Here is a 20,264-nt window from a genome sequence, read left to right as displayed (position 1 = left end):
CCATAACGTTTCCGACCTAGATAAAGGTTTTATCGTATGCTGCTCGCGTTGGTCGAGATCCAATGACTGTTAGCAGAATATGGAATCGATGGGTTGAGGAGGGTAATTTAGAACGCCGTGCTGGATCCCAACGGCCTCGTACCACTAGCAGTCGAGATGACAGGCATCTTATCCGCATGGCTGTAACGGATCGTGTAGCCACGTCTCGATCCCTGAGTCAACAGATGGGGACGTTTGCAAGACAACAACCATCTGCACGAACAGTTCGACAACGTTTGTAGCAGCATGGACTATCAGCTCAGAGACCATGGGTGTGGTTACCCTTGACGCTGCATCACAGACAGAAGTGCCTGCGATGGTATATTCAACGACGAACTTGGGTGCACGAATGGCAAAACGTCATTTTTTCGGACGAATCCAGGTTCTGTTTACAGCATCATGATGGTCGCATCCGTGTTTGGCGACATCTGCGGTGGACGCACACTGGAAGCGTGTATTCGTCATCGCCATACTGGCGTATCACCCGGCGTGATGGTATGGGGTGCCACTGGTTACAAGTCTCGGTCACCTCTTGTTCGCATTGACGGCACTTTGAAGAGTGGACGTAACATTTCAGATGTGTTACGACCCGTGTCTCTACGCTTCATTCGATCCTACATTTCAGCAGGATAATGCACGACCGCATGTTGTAGGTCCTGTAAGGGCTTTTCTGGATACAGAATATGATCGACTGCTGCCCTGGCCAGGACATTCTCCAGATCTCTCACCAATTGAAAACGTCTGGTCAATGGTGGCCGAGCGACTGGCTCGTCACAATACGCCAGTCACTACTTTTGATGAACTGTGGTATCGTGTTGAAGCTGCATGGGCAGCTGTACCTGTACACACCATCCAAGCTCTGTTTGACTCAATGCCCAGGCGTATCAAGGCCGTTATTACGGCCAGAGGTGGTTGTTCTGGGTACTGATTTCTCAGGATCTATGAACCCAAACTGCGTGAAAACGTAATCACATGTCAGTTATAGTATAATATATTTGTCCAATGAATACCCATTTATCATCTGGATTTCTTCGTGGTGTAGCAATTTTAATGGCCAGTAGTGCAGTTTGCAAGCTTAAATTTCCGCAGCCGTTGTCGGCACTGTCAATAAAATTCTTCATGGTATGTGACCACATTGTCAATATGTAAAATTTTCCAACGTTTCGACCGCTGTTGTAAATTGCCCTCCTCAGTGTGCTGTGACAGTGCTGTCAGATTCACTGAAGAATTTTGTTGACAAACTCCGCCTACCGCCGCGGTAGGACGCGTTTGAAAGCAAATTCCTTCACCAGCCGCGCTGTACAAAGATACCTGCACGTTAGACAATAGTAAACATTTTAGACGTCTTATTTCATGTATACACGGTCCGGTCACATTAATATGACCACCTGTCAGATGTCTGAATAACCACCTTTTGCAGCGCGGACGTACAGTAAGTACGTCTTTGAGTTTCTGGAGAGTATCGGCTGGGATGTGGAGCCATAAGAACTCCAGTGGCCGAGACCAACTGATTTGAGTTTCTCGGCTAAGGATCCATGGCGCGCACAGACCGCTCGTGGATGACCCACGGTTTAAATACGGGGAGTTTGGTAGCCAGAGGAGTACGGTAAACTTATTCTAGTGTTCTACGAGCCACTCACGTACACTGCGACCTGTGAGACATGTTGCTTTAACCTGCTCGTAGATGGCATCGAGCCAAGGACAAGAAAAACTACACTACTGGCCATTAAAATTGCTACACCAAGAAGAAATGCAGATAATAAACGGGTATTCATTGGACAAATATATTATACTAGAACTGACATGTAATTACATTTTCACGCAATTTAGGTGCATAGATCCTGCGAAATCAGTACCCAGAACAACCACCTCTGGCAGTAATAACGGCCTTGATACACCTGGGCATTGAGTCAAACAGAGCGTGAATGGCGTGTGCGGATACAGCTGCCCATGCAGCTTCAACACGATACCCCAGTTCATCAAGGGTAGTGACTGGCGTATTTTGAGGACCCAGCTGCTCGGCCATTATTGACCAGACGTTTTCAGTTGGTGAGAGATCTGGAGAATGTGCTGGCCACTGCAGCAGTCGAACATATTCTGTATCCAGAAAAGCCTGTACAGGACCTGCAACATGCGTCGTGCGTTATCCTGCTGAATTGTAGGATTTTGCAGGGATCGAATGAAGCGTAGAGCCACGGCTCGTAAAACATCTGAAATATAACGTCCACTGTTCAAAGTGCCGTCAATGCGAACAAGAGGTGACCGAGACGTGTAACCAATGGCACCCCATACCATCACGTCGGGTGATACGCCAGTATGGCGATGACGAATACACGCTTCCAATGTGCGTTCACCGTGATGTCGCCAAACACGTATGCGACCATCATGATGCTGTAAACAGAACCTGGATTCATCCGAAAAAATGACGTTTTACCTTTCGTGGACCCAGGTTCGTCGTCGAGTACACCATCGCAGGCGCTCCTGTCTGTGATGCAGCTTCAAGGGTAACCGCAGCCATGGTCTCCGAGCTGATAGTCCTTGCCGCTGCAAACGTCATCGAACTGTTCGTGCAGATGGTTGTTGTCTTGCAAACGTCCCCATCTGTTGACTCAGGGATCGAGACGTGGCTGCACAATCCGTTACAGCCATGCGGATAAGATGCCTGTCATCTCGACTGCTAGTGGTACGAGGCCGTTGGGATCCAGCACGGCGTTCCGTATTACCCTCCTGAACCCACCGATTCCATATTCTGCTAACAGTCATTGGATCTCGACCAACGTGAGCAGCAATGTTCCGGTACGATAGACCGCAATCGCGATAGGCTACAATCCGACCTTTATCTAGGTAGGAAACGTTATGGTATGCATTTCTCCTCCTTTCACGAGGCATCACAACAACGTTTCACCAGGCAACGCCGGTCAACTGCTGTTTGTGTATGAGAAATCGGTTGGAAACTTTCCTCGTGTCAGCACGTTGTAGGTGTCGCTACCGCCGCCAACCTTGTGTGAATGCTCTGGAAAGCTAATCATTTGCATATCGCAGCATCTTCTTCGTGTCGGATAAAGGTTTGAACCTTCCCGACGATTATTGCAGGACCGTACACGCGAACGGCCATCTGCCTGAAATAACATAAAACGTGATTCATCTGAAAAGGCTACCTGTCGCAACTCAGTGGACGCCCAGTTATGGTTCTGATGTGCAAATTCCAGCCTTCATCTCCGATGAACAGCAGTCTGCGTGGGAGCATGAACCAGGAACCTGCTGCGGGGCCCGCATGCAGCAACGTTCGCTTAACAGTCGTAGGGGAGACACTGCTGGTAGCCCCGTGGTTCATCTGGGCGGAAGGTTGCTGAACACTTGCACGTGTATTCGCCCGTGCAGATCCCTGCAGCCATTCCTCGCCCCTGTCATCTAGGGCCCGCGGTGCACCGTAGTTGCCTTGGGACTGGTTCTAGATAGCGCCATTTTCCCATTGTAACACCCTAATGAACCCGAAAAACCCAATTAGGAAAGACGATCATGATGTAAAGCAGGGAAAAGTTATCCTGACAGGTACGACAACTTTGCCAATGATATAACACCAGAAAGTCTCGATAAATACCAACATTAAGCATTACAGAGTGTGTTTTGGTAGAAAGGAACAATAAAGAAAGGTCATCTTTAGTTATTGGCCAAACATCAAGTTTTTGTTGTTGTGGTCTTCAGTCCTGAGACTGGTTTGATGCAGCTCTCCATGCTACTCTATCCTGTGCAAGCTTCTTCATCTCCCAATACCTACTGCAACCTACATCCTGCTCATTCTGTTTAGTGTATTCATCTCTTGGTCTCCCTCTACGATTTTTGCCCTCCACGCTGCCCTCCAATACTAAATTGGTGATCCCTTGATGCCTCAGAACATGTCCTACCAACCGATCCATGTTGCACTTCCATACATGGCTACGCTCCATACAAATACTTTCAGAAACGACTTCCTGACACTTAAATCTATACTCGATGTTAACAAATTTCTCTTCTTCAGAAACGTTTTCCTTGCCATTGCCAGTCTACATTTTATATCCTCTCTACTTCGACCATCATCAGTTATTTTGCTCCCCAAATAGCTAAACTCCTTTACTAGTTTAAGTGTCTCATTCCTTCAGCATCACCCGACTTAATTCGACTACATTCCATTATCCTCGTTTTGCTTTTGTTGATGTTCATCTTATACCCTCCTTTCAAGACACTGTCCATTCCGTTCAACTGCTCTTCCAAGTCCTTTTCTGTCTCTGACAGAATTACAATGTCAATCTAAGTAATAACTGCAAATTAATACCATGAAAGTTAAGTCCAAAGAAATGACGGTCAGAGATAACTTTTATGTGGAAGCGAGTTGTAAACGCAACGAAGATATTCAATCCATCTACAATACTCATTCACGAAAAAACTAAGTCGCTTCCTATCTATCGTGCTATCAAGTCATACGAGAGCAGCTCTTGCCATAGTTGAGCGAACGGAGCGCGACAGGATTGTTTTACTTCCAAAAGTCGTTGTTGGGTGACGTAGACGCATGAATTTTGTGAACTGATATTCGGACTAGAGACTTGAACAGAGATAGTATGCTGAGTGTGTATACCGAGTTGTTGGACTTTATTAATAGAAGTAGGCAATTTTGGACTCATCATTCATATAAGTGAACTTATACAAAGGAATGTCCAAAGTTTAAAGTCTATAATACACGTTTAGTCTCAAGTAGCTGACATTGGCACGAATACATGAAGAAGATACAATTACGCCGACGGTTAAAGCTGTCGTAATTGTCACGATACTTGAAACTAACAGAACTGCCAGTGCTAATTGACCGTGTGTGCGTGTGGCGTGATGTTTATAAAGTATTTAGCGAAAGCGAACAATAAAGTTGTTCATCAAAAGTGGAAATTCAACATGTCGCCTCCATCATTCTATGAATATTTGGTAATTGCTCATCAAAAGTTACTGAACAGTTTTAACTTGGAAGTAAATTCGTGGACTGTTAGTTGTGACAAGGAAGGTTTGGACATATATAATATTACGACGCAAGATAATTAAGACATTATTAAAGAGTATCTGCGGATCTCGCGTCATATAGAGCGAACAATTTTACTTTGCAACGAACAAACAACGACCAATACGATCTGCAATTTAACTTTATCCTCGCTTTTGGTGATGTGGACGATGCGCATGAGGGAAGATTCATCAATTACTGCAGTAAAGTGTTAACCGGGCATATAACAATTCAGCTTCAAACAGTAAGAGACAATCAGAGTACGCAGTTCGCATTAATAAGGAAACTGTGCGGACTCGCAATCAAACTTTAATCATTACGCGAGGAACGATTTTTTAAGAGCTTTTTCAGATCTCGTCTCTCGTTAACCGACGGAGACATCCATCATCGCGCATCGCGTCTCGACTCCACCGACCGAGCTGTAGCAGTAACAAAAAAATGGCTCTGAGCACTATGGGACTCAATATCTGTGGTCACAAGTCCCCTAGAACTTAGAAATACTTAAACCCAACTAACCTAAGGACATCACACACATCCATGCCCGAGGCAGGATTCGAACCTGCGACCGTAGCGGTCACGCGGTTCCAGACTGAAGCGCCTTTAACCGCACGGCCACACCGGCCGGCCTGTAGCAGTAACAGCTCCACGGCGTCGACAAAGCCATTACGCGGCGGAGAGGGGGCGTCACACCATGCATGGTCTACTGTCACTACGGCGGCGCGCAAGGCAGTTTACAAACTTAGCCATTTCGGAAATGGCCCGATGATCACGCCCTTTTGGACTTCGGATGAATCTGTCCGCTTCGGCATTACGACAACGACTGCACCATTGTCCGCGTCCCCCCGACACTCTTTACTTACCCTCCAGTGCCAGTGCTGCCATCTGCCGTCCGTGAGTGGCTTTTGCATAATGACGTCGAACATAGGCGGTGGTCATGTTAATGTGACTGGGCCGTGCACTAACAAGCGCTTTCATGGCTGTAGCAGCTTGCCTCGGAACTTATTTTTAGTGAGGTTAAACTTAACTTTCTTATTTCCTGGATTTTCTAAAACTCGTATCAAATGACAGTGTACTGTATATATTTGAAGTAACATGTTGCCTTACTTAAAACAATACATAGCATTTTAAAAGATATTTTTTTATTATTTCAGTCGAAATCACCTCTGACTGGAGTGCAACATTATTCACACGCTATGTGCCAGGTTTTAATGGTGCACTGAGCATGCACGTTTGTGTTATTATCGTGGGAAAATATTTTACATTAGATACTCGATATTAACGAGTGAAGTCTTGCTATCATAATTTCCTAGTCATCGAACCGCAAGTCAGCTGCGGGGTGCACTAACGGCCTGGGCGTTAATTGCTGCTAATTAACTAATCGCCGCTTAATACCAGCTAACATGCCGTTACTACCTGTGGTGCTTAACTCCGGAGCTTTGTAATTAGCATCCCCCGGGACCTACGGAGGCGCAGATTAACCGAGGGCGCGCAAGTTCCTTCATCAGCGCACGGAACAGCTGCCAAACCGACGAGGTCTGTTGGAACAGACTGTAGAAGCTGTTCGAATAACTGTTCGTAATGTATTTGTACACAGCAAATTCGTAACGTTTTTCTTATCAGTCTTTCAACTTCATAGCACGCTGCGTATCTTCGTATGTCCTGTGTATCTTTTCATTTCAACTAATGTGTCATACCCATTACGCTCCATGATTGTCCTTTCCCGTGCGCCTAATCTGCCGCTGTCCTGGACGCTATAGCACAAGTGCCAATAATTTTACTCTTCTTTATCATTCCTCTACAGCACTGTATTTCTGAAACGCTTCCTGTTCCGAAGATTTTACTTCCATATAGAATATTGTCCTCCGCACGCACGCTTTAGTAACTTCTTCCCTCGATTCGTGTCGATATGTAATACCAGCAAGATTTTTTAATTGAAGAAGGCTTTCCTTACCCATACCAGGCTACTTTTTGCAATCTTTTGTCATGATACGCAGTATACTCTCACTCCTAGGAAAAGTCCTTCGCTTCTACAACTCTATATTTGGCGATATTATGCTAAATAATACCTATTCCTTTCTTCATTTTTCCTCTTTATTACTCCTGTTTAATAACCCAACCGCGTCTGTATTTTATCCCAATTCCTCTAAAGATATATGATATCCTACTGCACCATAAAGTGTCAAAGTCTTCAATTATATGAAAGATTCCAGAGTTTTGCTTCCTGTTACTAGGGGCAGCTCTGGAATTGCTTCTCTGGCACCTACATATTTGCTGAAACCAATCGTCATACAATAGCTGCTCAAAATTACTTTCTTTCCTTTTGATATTATTATAGACGATAGTTTACGAGCATCGAGGGTCAGTCTGTCCGACAGTTTTTAAGTTTAGCCACAAATATCTTTTTCGGTGGAACGATGAACATTCCCTCGTGAAATAAGGTGGTACGTTTGGTGTTTCATAAATTTTTAAATATATACCTAGCCCCATATCTGCAAGGGATTCCAGGAACTCCGAAATGTAAAAGAAGGTAAATGCTAAAAGTCGAAATTTATTTAAGTGATTTAACGGAAAAATAATATTCTTGGCACTTCTTGTATCAAAATGAAACGCTATAAGCACATACGCTACTCTATACTCTACTCTAAAACTAATTATGTCATTCTACTTTCGACCTTCCCATCCCTGCAGATTTTCTATACCGACAGTTCTCTATCATATGTTTTATAAAATGTACTATTTCTTTGATTCTGCAGTTTTTAGCTCCCCATTACAGTGTCCAGTATGAAAACTATTTCTGAATGCCCTAAGACACGTCCCACAGACAAATCCAATCTTCTCACTACGTTCCTCTTCTCTCTACTGCCTCCTCACTTCACACTAAATTAGTTTTTATATCCAATTAGGATTTGGCAGCCTTCTGTAACATGAAATTTCTAGTGCTATCGTTTTGTTGTTCTCGGACGTTCCTATGGTCAGCGTTACATAAAATACTCCCCCTCGAAATTCATACTTTCACAAGCTTCTTACGCAAATCCACGCCTAAAAATATAAGATGTACTAATGATTTCGTACAGAAATCTTTTAAGTGTTGTAGAACTCTGTAGAGTATTCTGTCCACAACTGCATCCACACTCTGGAATCCACATCACGGTACGTGGCTTAAGGTGCCTCCAGTACCATCTCCACTGCCACTTACCATTGTTTATTTCCTTTCGCGAATGGTGGAGTCAATAAGCCTTCACACGAACTCGAATTTCTCTGATTTTCACACCGTGGTCATTACACTTGGTGCACCCTGCGCTCTCGATCCTTTAACAATAAACCTGCTCGCAATGCACAACGCCTCTCTTGCAGCATCTGCCACTAGAGTTTGATGAGGATCTCTGCAACACTCTCGCGCTTCCGAACTAGGCTAAAGACAAAATGTGCCGCTATTGTTTGAATCTTCTCGGTCCTCTCTATTAATTCTTCCTGGTAACCGTCTCAGAAGGACGAATAGTGTTCGTGAACTGATACAAAGAAGTTTTTCTTGACAATGGTGTTAGTGAGTGAGTTCGTTGACTCAGAATTTCTTCAAGATTCTCAGCCTGGCCATCTTATAGGTTTTTATGTTCCCTTTACCTTAGGTCACTCCGATAAACGCTCCTAGATATTTCCAATAGTAATTAACGGCGTAATCGCACAATAATCTTATTTATGCGGGATACGATACATTTAATTATTCTGAGAGTAAATGGAACACACACAGATTCACTTTGCTTTATTTTCTCCACTTGTTTTTGCGAGACATCCCATTATCAAACACAAAACCGTAACAACGCACTGACATAAACCGTCTGCATAATTCTAAAACACGATGACCTTTTTTGGAGAATAAAATGTACATCACTCTCTCAGCTACAGCTGGCAAACTGAGATTCCCACTGCTGCGGAATAGCATAATAAGAATGTTTACCAGCTTCATTCTCCTACATTTGTCCGAGGTGTTCAGCCACTAGGGCTCCGGTGACCTCCGGTGCTACCTTCCAATGTTACTTTCACCCACGTTGTTTCATCCTCAGAATCTGCAGTGACCAAAACATATTATCACATTATTTACAACAAATAAATACGCCATCACCATTGGCTCGGAGGTTGCTCTGGAATATTTTCTGAATATTTTCCTGTAAGGGACATTGGGTTCCTGTGGCTCGTCAAAAGTATTAGCGTTTCGTTTGATTTCTTATTCCCATTTATCTTTGTATCTCAACTGCGATGAAAATATCTACACAACAGTGCAAATGTCAACATCACGCGCCGTTCGTCTTGTTTGAAAACAAATTGTTACATTGGTGGTTTATGTACGTATGACATACAACCAGTCGCTTGTTGAGTCTGAATTGAATTATGGTACCATTAAGTAGTTTTCGAGCCACTACGGACCCAACGTGAGATGGTGTTAAAGGAACATTATTTTCTGAATCACGTGCAACAAGATACTAGGTTCGCCGTCCTGGCGGAAATAACCGAAATTTATGCATAACTCGATGAAATGTGTTTTATATTTCATACGCTTGTTGATTATCTTACATTCTGCCTTCAACATGTTCATTTTATTTTTCAACTCTTTATCATAATCATAATGGATGTTTACGATCACCATAGTTAAAATGTTTTTCTTACATGTGTTTTACTATTAACCAAAATTTTACTTGTACAGTATATTTGCTTTCTAAAGTTCTTTCTCGGTACTCCTTGTTATTTTGTTGTTTATTAGTGACTGTATATTTACGATACTAAGTATACGAGATTCTATAACTAACGCAAGGATGCAATACACTTATTTATGATGACGCCCATGCTGGTAACTTTAGCAACAACAGTGCAGTTCACTTGCTACAAAATCACAACGTACTTTATTTCAATGTAGTTGTGATTTCCCTAAAATCAAGCGAGTAACGGCATCGTTCTCTCCACAGAGGAAGTGCTGATTCTTCCATCTTCGTCTAATTTAAATAGTAATCCGTGTCGAACGGAAAATTTGGAAATTTGTGGTAAGGTTCTATGGGACCAAATTGCTGAGGTCATCGGTTCCAAGGCTTACACAGTAATTTAACTAACTTAAACTAACTTACGCTAAGTACAACACACACACTCATGCCCAGGGAAGGACTCGAACCTCCGACGGGGGTAACCGCGCGAATGTGTCGAATGATCTTGACATTGACACAAGAGTAAATTTTTAGCTTACTGTGAAATGTGGTTATAATAAGAAACACATGTCAAGGCACAGGGGAATTGAAGACGTTAGCGGCTAGAGGGCGTTGATCTAAATCAACGGGGAAAGCTGAAAATTTGTGCTGAAACAGGATTCGAACAAGGACCTCCTGCTCACTACGCAGATACTCTGATCACTACGCCATCCGGGTAAAGTGGTCATCGCAACTGCTTGGACTGACCTAGCAAACCTTCCGTTAGATACAAATTCAAAACTTATCCACACACTACTCATGTACGGGGGTAACCGCGCGAATGTGTCGAATGATCTTGACATTGACACAAGAGTAAATTTTTAGCTTACTGTGAAATGTGGTTATAATAAGAAACACATGTCAAGGCACAGGGGAATTGAAGACGTTAGCGGCTAGAGGGCGTTGATCTAAATCAACGGGGAAAGCTGAAAATTTGTGCTGAAACAGGATTCGAACAAGGACCTCCTGCTCACTACGCAGATACTCTGATCACTACGCCATCCGGGTAAAGTGGTCATCGCAACTGCTTGGACTGACCTAGCAAACCTTCCGTTAGATACAAATTCAAAACTTATCCACACACTACTCATGTACTGCCTCTTGCCCATTATCCTCATTACTCGCGGCATTTCTCCGATTCCTACTGTGGTGTCACCACCAGACACCACACTTGCTAGGTGGTAGTTTTAAATCGGCCGCGGTCCATTAGTACATGTCGGACCCGCGTGTCGCCACTGTGTGATCGCAGACCGAGCGCCACCACAAGGCAGGTCTCGAGATACGGGATAGCACTCGCCCCCAGTTGTACGGACGACTTTGTTAGCGACTACACTGACGAAGCCTCGCTCATTTGCAGAGCAGATAGTTAGAATAGCCTTCAGCTAAGTCAATGGCTACGACCTAGCAAGGCGCCATTAGCAACATTGCATGTATCTAAAGAGTCTCACTTATATCGTCAATAGCGATGTACCAAGGATGGATTAAAGTTAAGTATTCCAGAAGCTACGTACTTTTCTTTATAGCATTCATTACGTATCCTGTTTCAGACCTCACGCCATCCTGCTTTAGCTTAGTGCGTGCCTTTCGGCTTCCTCTCATTGTGTCTAGGCTGTCTTGTCTAGACACAACACCTACAATAGGATGCCTACAGGGCAGATGCACAGCAAGCTCGAATTCTTACAGGAATCGACGAAATATCCCAAGTAATGAGGATAATGAGCAAGTGATATTACATAAATGGTATGTGCATAAGTAGACAATTTAGGTCTGATGGGACTCTGTGTCCAGATGGCGTAGAAGTCAGCGCATTTGCCTATTAAGCAGGAGACCCACGTTCGAATCTCGGTCTGGCACAAATTTTCAGGAATTCCCCATTGATTTAAATCAAGCCCACAGACAGCTGTTGTCTTTAATTCCTCTTTGTCTTGATTCATAATGGCTGCAGCATCAGAAATGGTGTCTGTTCTTCTGGACATGTTCGAAGTAACAGGCACCACATTTACTGACAGATGGTCGTCAGCAAATGGAACGCACCTGGTCGGAGACGAAGCAGCTGACGACGGTGGGCACGAGGAAGCCGGAGCACATGGACAGCAGGCTGATGATTGCCATCACAGTCCCTGCAACAAAAGTGCGTGGCACGTGGGACTTCCTGTCAAAAAATCGCTGGAGCATGTAAATACATTTATGTAGGTCGGTGCACTATGAGGATATACAGTACACACTACTCATGATAGGCACTCAAAGTTTTCAGACTTCTTATTACCAATCTATAAGACACTAATCAAAAATGTTAAAAATGGGATGTAAGTCTTAAGAATCGACTTTGCGCTCTACTTTTCCACGCTTTACGTTTAACGACACGTTGCTTGAAGTGTCTTTGCCAGTCAGCAACTTAGTTCTACTCGTACATTTCACCTCGGCTCTGCAAGACAACTTACGGTGTGTGACGGGAGACTACTAAGATGCCACTGTCATTCAGGCCCCCCCCCCCCCCCTTCCGCGCTTTTCCCATTCCATTCACGAATGGTGGATGGAAAGATTGATTGTTAGTAATCGTCGCTCTGAACTCCAATATCTCTCTAATTTTATTTTTGTGATCCTTACGTGAGGACGCAAATATATGTTTGAATCTTCTAGGAACGTACACTCTCAGAATTTTAATAGTAAGCCACTTCGTGATGTTCAACGATTTTCTTTTAGCGTCTGCCACTAGAGTTGGATAAGCATCTCAGCGACGCTTTCGAGCTTATTACACTAACCTGTGGCGAAACGTGTCTCTTTTCTTCGGATCCTCTCTATACTCTGCATCAATCCTATCTAATAACGGCCCCACACTGTAGAACAATAATGAATCGAACTGCTTCGTTGATGGACTGCTCTTCAAAAGGATACTTCCAAATTGGGCTGTTATAGTTCAGTTAGAACTTCCCCGCCAGCCGGGGTGGCCGAGCGGTTCTAGTCGCTACAGTCTGGAACCGCGCGACCACTACGGTCGCAGGTTCGAATACTGCCTCGGCCATGGATGTGTGTGATGTCCTTAGGTTAGTTCTAGGGGACTGATGACATCAGAAGTTACGTCCCATAGTGCTCAGACCCATTTGAACCATTTTAGAACTTCCCGGGAGGGATGGCGAGTGAGACAGTCTTTATAGACAGCGATGTTGTTCTCTCTCTGGCCGAGGTGGGCGAACCCGCACAGCCCGAAGAGCTTTCTTCCGCGGGAGTTCGACTGGACGGCAACCAGCACAGCCATGACTGCATTGATGCGAGGGGCACTGGACTATTTGACACTGCGAACTTAGACGTGCCGGCGAGGCGGCTGTAGAATGATACTGAGTTCCTCTCGTACCGTTTACATACACGCTGCCGGGAAAAAATTGGAACACTCTTTTAGATTTTTCAGTTCAATCAAGATTTATTGTTGAAACAGGGCATATGGAGCACATGAAATGATTACATTTATAGATCGTTCTGAGGCACCACGTATCGACCCATGCTGAAATACTCATATTAGTACGTGGTGTAACCTCCACTGGCGGCAATACAGGCGTGACTCTGGCATCCAGTCGATCGTACAGATGGCAAATATTGTCCTGGTATATGCTATGGTAAGCTCGTTCAATCTGTTCACGTAGTTCTGGAAGAGTCGTTGGTTGACGAGTCGCTAGAGTCACTTCTCGTCCCTTAATGTCCCACAAGTCCGGAGATCGTGCTGGCCATGTAAGTTGCTGCACTTTTTGCAGAGCGCATTGAGTTCCATGGACAGCGTGTATAGCATTTTCCTGTTGGAACAACACATGACCTTCCTCTTGGAAGAACGACAAAATAACCGGTGTAACAACATTCTGCGTGTACCAAGCGCTGGTTAGCGTCCTATCCATAAACACTCAAGGTGAACTTGTAGCTTATCGCATGCCACACCATAACGCCTAGGGTGGAGCCAGTGTGGGTGGACAAATGCACTCTACGAGACAGCGCTCACCAGGTCTACATCGTACCCGGAAACGACCATCAATTGCGTGCAGGCAGAATCTGCTTTCATCGCTTAAGACCACGGAGCGCCATTCCATCCTGCAAGCGATCCTCTGACGGCATCAGTCGAACCGTGCACCTCAGTGCTGTGGTGTGAGTGGAAGACGGACTAGGGGTGTGCTTGCCCATAGTTCAGTTACTATTAACCGGTTCGCAACATTCGTGTTGACACCTCGGGGCTCACAAATCCTCTTATCTGTGCTGTGGCAGCTGTAAGATCTGCCATTGCTGCCCTTACAATACGATGATCCTGGCGGGCGTTTATGCTACATGGACGTCCAGAAACTCGTCTATGGAAGTGAGAATGTTCGCGTGATCTCTGATACCGGCATCGTTGCACAACCGACGCAGCACGTCCAAGTTGTGTGGCAGTTCCCCGAAAGCACTGTCGCACAACTCGGAAGGCCACGATTTGACCCATTCCAAATTCGCTCAGGTGGCAGTAGGAAGACAGAGTATGTATGCGTTGCTTACTTCCCACGTTTTACACCACACTGAGCCTTCTGGGGGCGAGTAGTCCCAGTTAAAGGGTAGACACAGATGGCGCTCTGGTAGTTATGTCACTACGCTATCTGTTGGCACACGACGGTGAAACCATTATCAGTGCATCTGCTGTTCCTCATTTGGCATATGCCGTCATCGGATCAAAATCGACATCGCCTTTCAAGGTGCACTAATTTTTTTCCGCCAATGTGTTTCGGGTCGATTGCTGTTGAATGTAACTCTACTTAATTCCGTTGTGTCAACAGACACAGTGCAGCCTAAAGTAACCTTTCCTTGCCTGAAGATTCTATTGTTGAATCGTACTTACGACCTTGATAAAGTATTTTTTAAAGTGTGTAATAAAGATAGTGCCCTAGGTGTTCTTATAGGTAAGGTTATTTTGCAGTAACTAAAGGCAAGTCCTTATCTTTAAGGCAATGAGCTGATTATGAATTCTCTATTTCGTATTATACATCTTTCAAAATTTAATTTTCGAAATTTTCATCATTCTTGAAAGTCTCTTCGGGTTTGCTGCCTGATTCTAAAATCAACTTGATTCGATATTTCGGCGATCCAACTGTTCGCCATCTTCAGGAAAATGCTGCTTATGCTGATGAGTCCCGCTGAGAACTGACGCCAGGTTGCAAATCGACGTCCTATCTAGGCCACCGTTCAGTACACGGCGCATGCTAACTTTGACATCGTTTAGCTTCTGTTTGTCTGAGAGGTTTTGGCTGCGTTTAAACTTGGAGTGAAGCTCTGTTTGCTTTCGCAGTAGTTTCCTAACTTTGTTGTTGAACCACGGTGGGTTTTTCCCGTCCCTCACAGTTTTACTCGGCACATACCTGTCTTAAACGCATTTGACGATTGCCTTGAACTTTTCCATAAACACTCAACATTGTCAGTGTCGGAACAGAAATTTTCGTTTTGATCTGTTAGGTAGTCTGAAATCTGCCTTCTATTACTCTTGCTAAACAGATAATCCTTCCCCCCTTTTTTTTATATTCCTATGGCGATATCTCTGATGATGACAGTGCTACTAAAGCAGAGTTATAAAACAGTTTTCCGAAATCCGTTCACCAAACAAGACGAAGTAAATATTCCAGAAGTAGAACCAGAAGAGTTGCCAACATGAGTAACTTAGAAGTAGTTGCAGCGAAGCAGCTTCAATCTCTCAATACAGGCGCGGCCTCCGGTCCAGACTGCATACGAATAAGGCTCCTTTCAGAGTATGCTGACACAGTACCCACATACTTTGCAATTATATAAAAAGGCTTGCTCGTCGAAAGATCCGTACCTGAAGACTGGAAAGTCGCAGAAGGCACACCTACACTCGGGTAAGGAATTAGGAATAATCCACTGAATTACAGACCCACATCTCTAACATCGATTTGCGGTACGCTTCTGGAAAACATACTGTGCTCAGACATTATGAATTATCTCACAGAAAACAATTTATTAACAAATAGTCAGCTCAGATTTAGGAAATATCATTCTTGCGAAGCACAACTAGCTCTTTATTCTCACGAAGTAATGAATCCTGTCGGCGGGGTAGGTCAAATTGATTCTATATTTTTATATTTCCAGAAGGCTTTTGACATCTTTCTTCACAAGCGAGTTTTAATCAAATTACGTGCCTGGGGATTATAATCTTCGTTGTTCTACTTGATTCTCGATTTCTTGTCAGAAAGATCACTGATCTAGTAATTGACGGTAGTCATCGAGTAAAACAGGAGTAATAACTGGTCCTATGTTGTTACTGATCTAAATAAACGGCTTAGACGACGATCTAAGCAGCCGTCTTAGATTGTTTGTTGATGATGCTGTCATTTGCCGTTTGTAAAGTCATCATATGATCAAAACTAATTGCAAAACGATATAGACAAGATATCTGTATGGGATGAAAAATGGCGTTTGACTCTAAATAATGACAAGTGTGAAGTCGTCCACATGACTAGTAAAAGAAATCCGTTACATTTTGGTTACACGATAAGTCACACAAATCTAAAGGCTGTAAATCAATAAAACGCTTAGAATAAATTAATAAATAAAATTGATTAGGGATTACAGTTATGAATAAAACTGGAACGATCACATAGAAAATGTTGTGGTGAAAGCAAATTAAAGACGGCGATATATTGGCAAAACACTTAAAAAACGCAGCAGGTCTGCTAATGAGATTGCTTACACTATGCTTGTCCGCCCTCTTCTGGAATACTGCTGTGCAGTGTGGCATCCGTGTCAGATAGGGTTGATGGAGGACATCGAAAAAGTCCAAAGAAGGGCAGCTCATCTTGTATTATCACAAAATGGGGAGAGGGTGCTACGGATATGATACGCGGATTGGGGTGGCAATCATTAAAACAAAGGCGTTTTTCGTATGCGACGGGATCTTGCTATGAGATTTCAGTCAGCATCCTTCTCCTCAGAGTGTGAACAGATTTTGTTGGCGCCCACCAGTATAAGGAGAGGTGATGATCATCATAAAATAAGAGAAATCAGAGCTCGCATGTAAAGATTTAAGTGATCGTTTTTCACGTGGTCTCTTCGAGAATGGAATGGTAGAGAAATAGCTTCAAGGTGGTCCGATGAACCCGCTACCAGACACTTAATTGTGAATCGCAGATCAATTATGTAATTGTAGATGTAGATATATTATAGTCATTGGTATCCAACAATTTATTTATCGTTTTCGAGACGCGAAGTATCGCATATTTCATCTATGGATATGATTCTACCTTTCTAATTCAGTTTTTTTCAATTTTAAACACTCGGTTAAGGATGTATAAATTAGGCAGATTTGTGTGAAAAACATTTAGTAGTATGTTTCTAAGATGTGTGTGCAATCGTAGGATGAGGTGCGTAGAAATTAATTTCAGTTATAAATTTTCATACTTTTATGCAAACATTCGTAAATTATACCGTCATGCGTGGCGTTGTTATCAATGACCAAATTATGCACCTGAAAATTTAGTAGAACCATTATGGAATTCTAATTTCAACATTCAAAATAATTAAAATTGTGTTAGCGAAATCTGGGTGTAGAAGAATGATGAAAAAACTTTTAAAAAATTAAATTAGTTGCTATTTTGCAGTACTTTTCTTTGTTTTCACCCCACGACGGCCACGTGGCGTCACTGTACAACATAGTTGTTCAGGTGGAGTTTTTAGTGAGACAACTTAATGTAATGTTTGAGCTGATGAACAGATAATAGTCTAAAATAACTCTTTGAGAGCAAGAAACTGTAAGACTTTATCTTAAAAAAAATAGTAATAGTCGTGGTACTGAAGAATTTATTAAATGGGAGATGCATGCAATTTGAACTTTGATTTTCTAGGTCAGGTTGTGAACCTAACAGCTTAGATTTGACTGTACCTCTGTATGATGATTGAAGACTAGTCACCTTCATCCTGCCAACGGTTCTCTTAAAAGAGGGCCATGTAGGGGGTGGGGGAGATAGAAGGGGCGGTATGAGGTTTAGGGCAACCTCTCGTCCTCGTCCGTGCTTGGACTACACATTCTTCTACCTTGGAAGCAAAGTAAATGAGAGACGAAGCAAGAAGGATATAAGGAGCAGACTAGCACAGACGGCATTTTCTTAGGGTTGTCTCAAATGTGAACGAAGATAGATCGTGCAGCTGTTGGGGTTCTGGAATTGTTGTATATGAGAGACGTGGCTTCTTAATCACACTGTCCCTAAAAAACATCGAGCAAATACCAAGACGTTTCCCTGTATAATATTGCAGTTGATTTCGTTCTCGATTCAAGGCCAAATCAACTTTTCTCCCGCATCTGATACGCCTTTCTTTGGCTTGCGAGACAGTGCGTGAATAAGAAAATGCGTATTGTTTTATTTTGTCGAAACAATGTTACAGTGAAATACACCACACAAAAACCTCTTTTGTCACAGTATGTCTGCATAAAGTATTTAAAAATCGGACCACTTCCACTATCATTCCTGATGCTTCGATAGCCATCACCATCCTTATCGCCAGGAGAAAATTACTGTTTGCAATGCTTTGTGTCGTTCTCTAACAGTCAAGACGAGAAACATGTAGAACTTCCATTTATGCTTCAGCTCTTTAGTATCCGAAAGGCGCAGTGGGGATCAATAAAGAATATCGTATCATTTTGTGTTAGTGCTCATTTAAATACACTCCTGGAAATTGAAATAAGAACACCGTGAATTCATTGTCCCAGAAAGAGGAAACTTTATTGACACATTCCTGGGGTCAGATACATCACATGATCACACTGACAGAACCACAGGCACATAGACACAGGCAACAGAGCATGCACAATGTCGGCACTAGTACAGTGTATATCCACCTTTCGCAGCAATGCAGGCTGCTATTCTCCCATGGAGACGATCGTAGAGATGCTGGATGTAGTCCTGTGGAACGGCTTGCCACGCCATTTCCACCTGGCGCCTCAGTTGGACCAGCGTTCGTGCTGGACGTGCAGACCGCGTGAGACGACGCTTCATCCAGTCCCAAACATGCTCAATGGGGGACAGATCCGGAGATCTTGCTGGCCAGGGTAGTTGACTTACACCTTCTAGAGCACGTTGGGTGGCACGGGATACATGCGGACGTGCATTGTCCTGTTGGAACAGCAAGTTCCCTTGCCGGTCTAGGAATGGTAGAACGATGGGTTCGATGACGGTTTGGATGTACCGTGCACTATTCAGTGTCCCCTCGACGATCACCAGTGGTGTACGGCCAGTGTAGGAGATCGCTCCCCACACCATGATGCCGGGTGTTGGCCCTGTGTGCCTCGGTCGTATGCAGTCCTGATTTTGGCGCTCACCTGCACGGCGCCAAACACGCATACGACCATCATTGGCACCAAGGCAGAAGCGACTCTCATCGCTGAAGACGACACGTCTCCATTCGTCCCTCCATTCACGCCTGTCGCGACACCACTGGAGGCGGGCTGCACGATGTTGGGGCGTGAGCGGAAGACGGCCTAACGGTGTGCGGGACCGTAGCCCAGCTTCATGGAGACGGTTGCGAATGGTCCTCGCCGATACCCCAGGAGCAACAGTGTCCCTAATTTGCTGGGAAGTGGCGGTGCGGTCCCCTACGGCACTGCGTAGGATCCTACGGTCTTGGCGTGCATCCGTGCGTCGCTGCGGTCCGGTCCCAGGTCGACGGGCACGTGCACCTTCCGCCGACCACTGGCGACAACATCGATGTACTGTGGAGACCTCACGCCCCACGTGTTGAGCAATTCGGCGGTACGTCCACCCGGCCTCCCGCATGCCCACTATACGCCCTCGCTCAAAGTCCGTCAACTGCACATACGATTCACGTCCACGCTGTCGCGGCATGCTACCAGTGTTAAAGACTGCGATGGAGCTCCGTATGCCACGGCAAACTGGCTGACACTGACGGCGGCGGTGCACAAATGCTGCGCAGCTAGCGCCATTCGACGGCCAACACCGCGGTTCCTGGTGTGTCCGCTGTGCCGTGCGTGTGATCATTGCTTGCACAGCCCTCTCGCAGTGTCCGGAGCAAGTATGGTGGGTCTGACACACCGGTGTCAATGTGTTCTTTTTTCCATTTCCAGGAGTGTATATCCTAGCGGGTTTGCTCTTTTCGTGGAATAGTCTGAGTTTTACCTCAACACATATCGGTCGCTATGAAAACTCTTTGTGTTTACAATGTTTCAGTGCCAGCTAACTACAATTGGGAAAGATTGGAACGATTTAAAGTGTACCGATCACATAAAATTAACCGTAGGAAAGGCTCATATTAGCTTGAGATTCATTGTGAAACCGAGCAGAAGGGGAGTGAGAGAGATGGACTGATTGTGTGAAATATACGTTACAATAGTTAAAAGCTGATGTATTAAATACTTAACATTGCAAAAAGTCGTTAAAATATATATTTGAGCCGATCTTACATGCTCAAAACTGAGACATCACTGGTTAAACAAACCGAAATACATAACC

The 20,264-nt window shown here is 44.2% G+C and overlaps 1 protein-coding gene across 1 annotated transcript in view; it reads right to left on the bottom strand.

The window, feature by feature from the left end:
- The window catches only part of LOC124593824 (sialin-like), a 538,743-nt gene that overhangs the window by 11,404 nt on the left and 507,075 nt on the right, over window positions 1-20,264 (bottom strand). The window contains exon 11 of the mRNA XM_047132173.1: window positions 11,824-11,909. Within this exon, the coding sequence (XP_046988129.1) occupies window positions 11,824-11,909 (86 nt within the window). The remainder of the gene's footprint in view (window positions 1-11,823; window positions 11,910-20,264) is intronic.

This window comes from Schistocerca americana, chromosome 2, assembly GCF_021461395.2.
Source record: "Schistocerca americana isolate TAMUIC-IGC-003095 chromosome 2, iqSchAmer2.1, whole genome shotgun sequence".
In the NCBI taxonomy this organism is placed as follows: Eukaryota; Metazoa; Arthropoda; class Insecta; order Orthoptera; family Acrididae; genus Schistocerca; species Schistocerca americana.
This window is presented reverse-complemented; position numbering and strand designations above follow the sequence as displayed.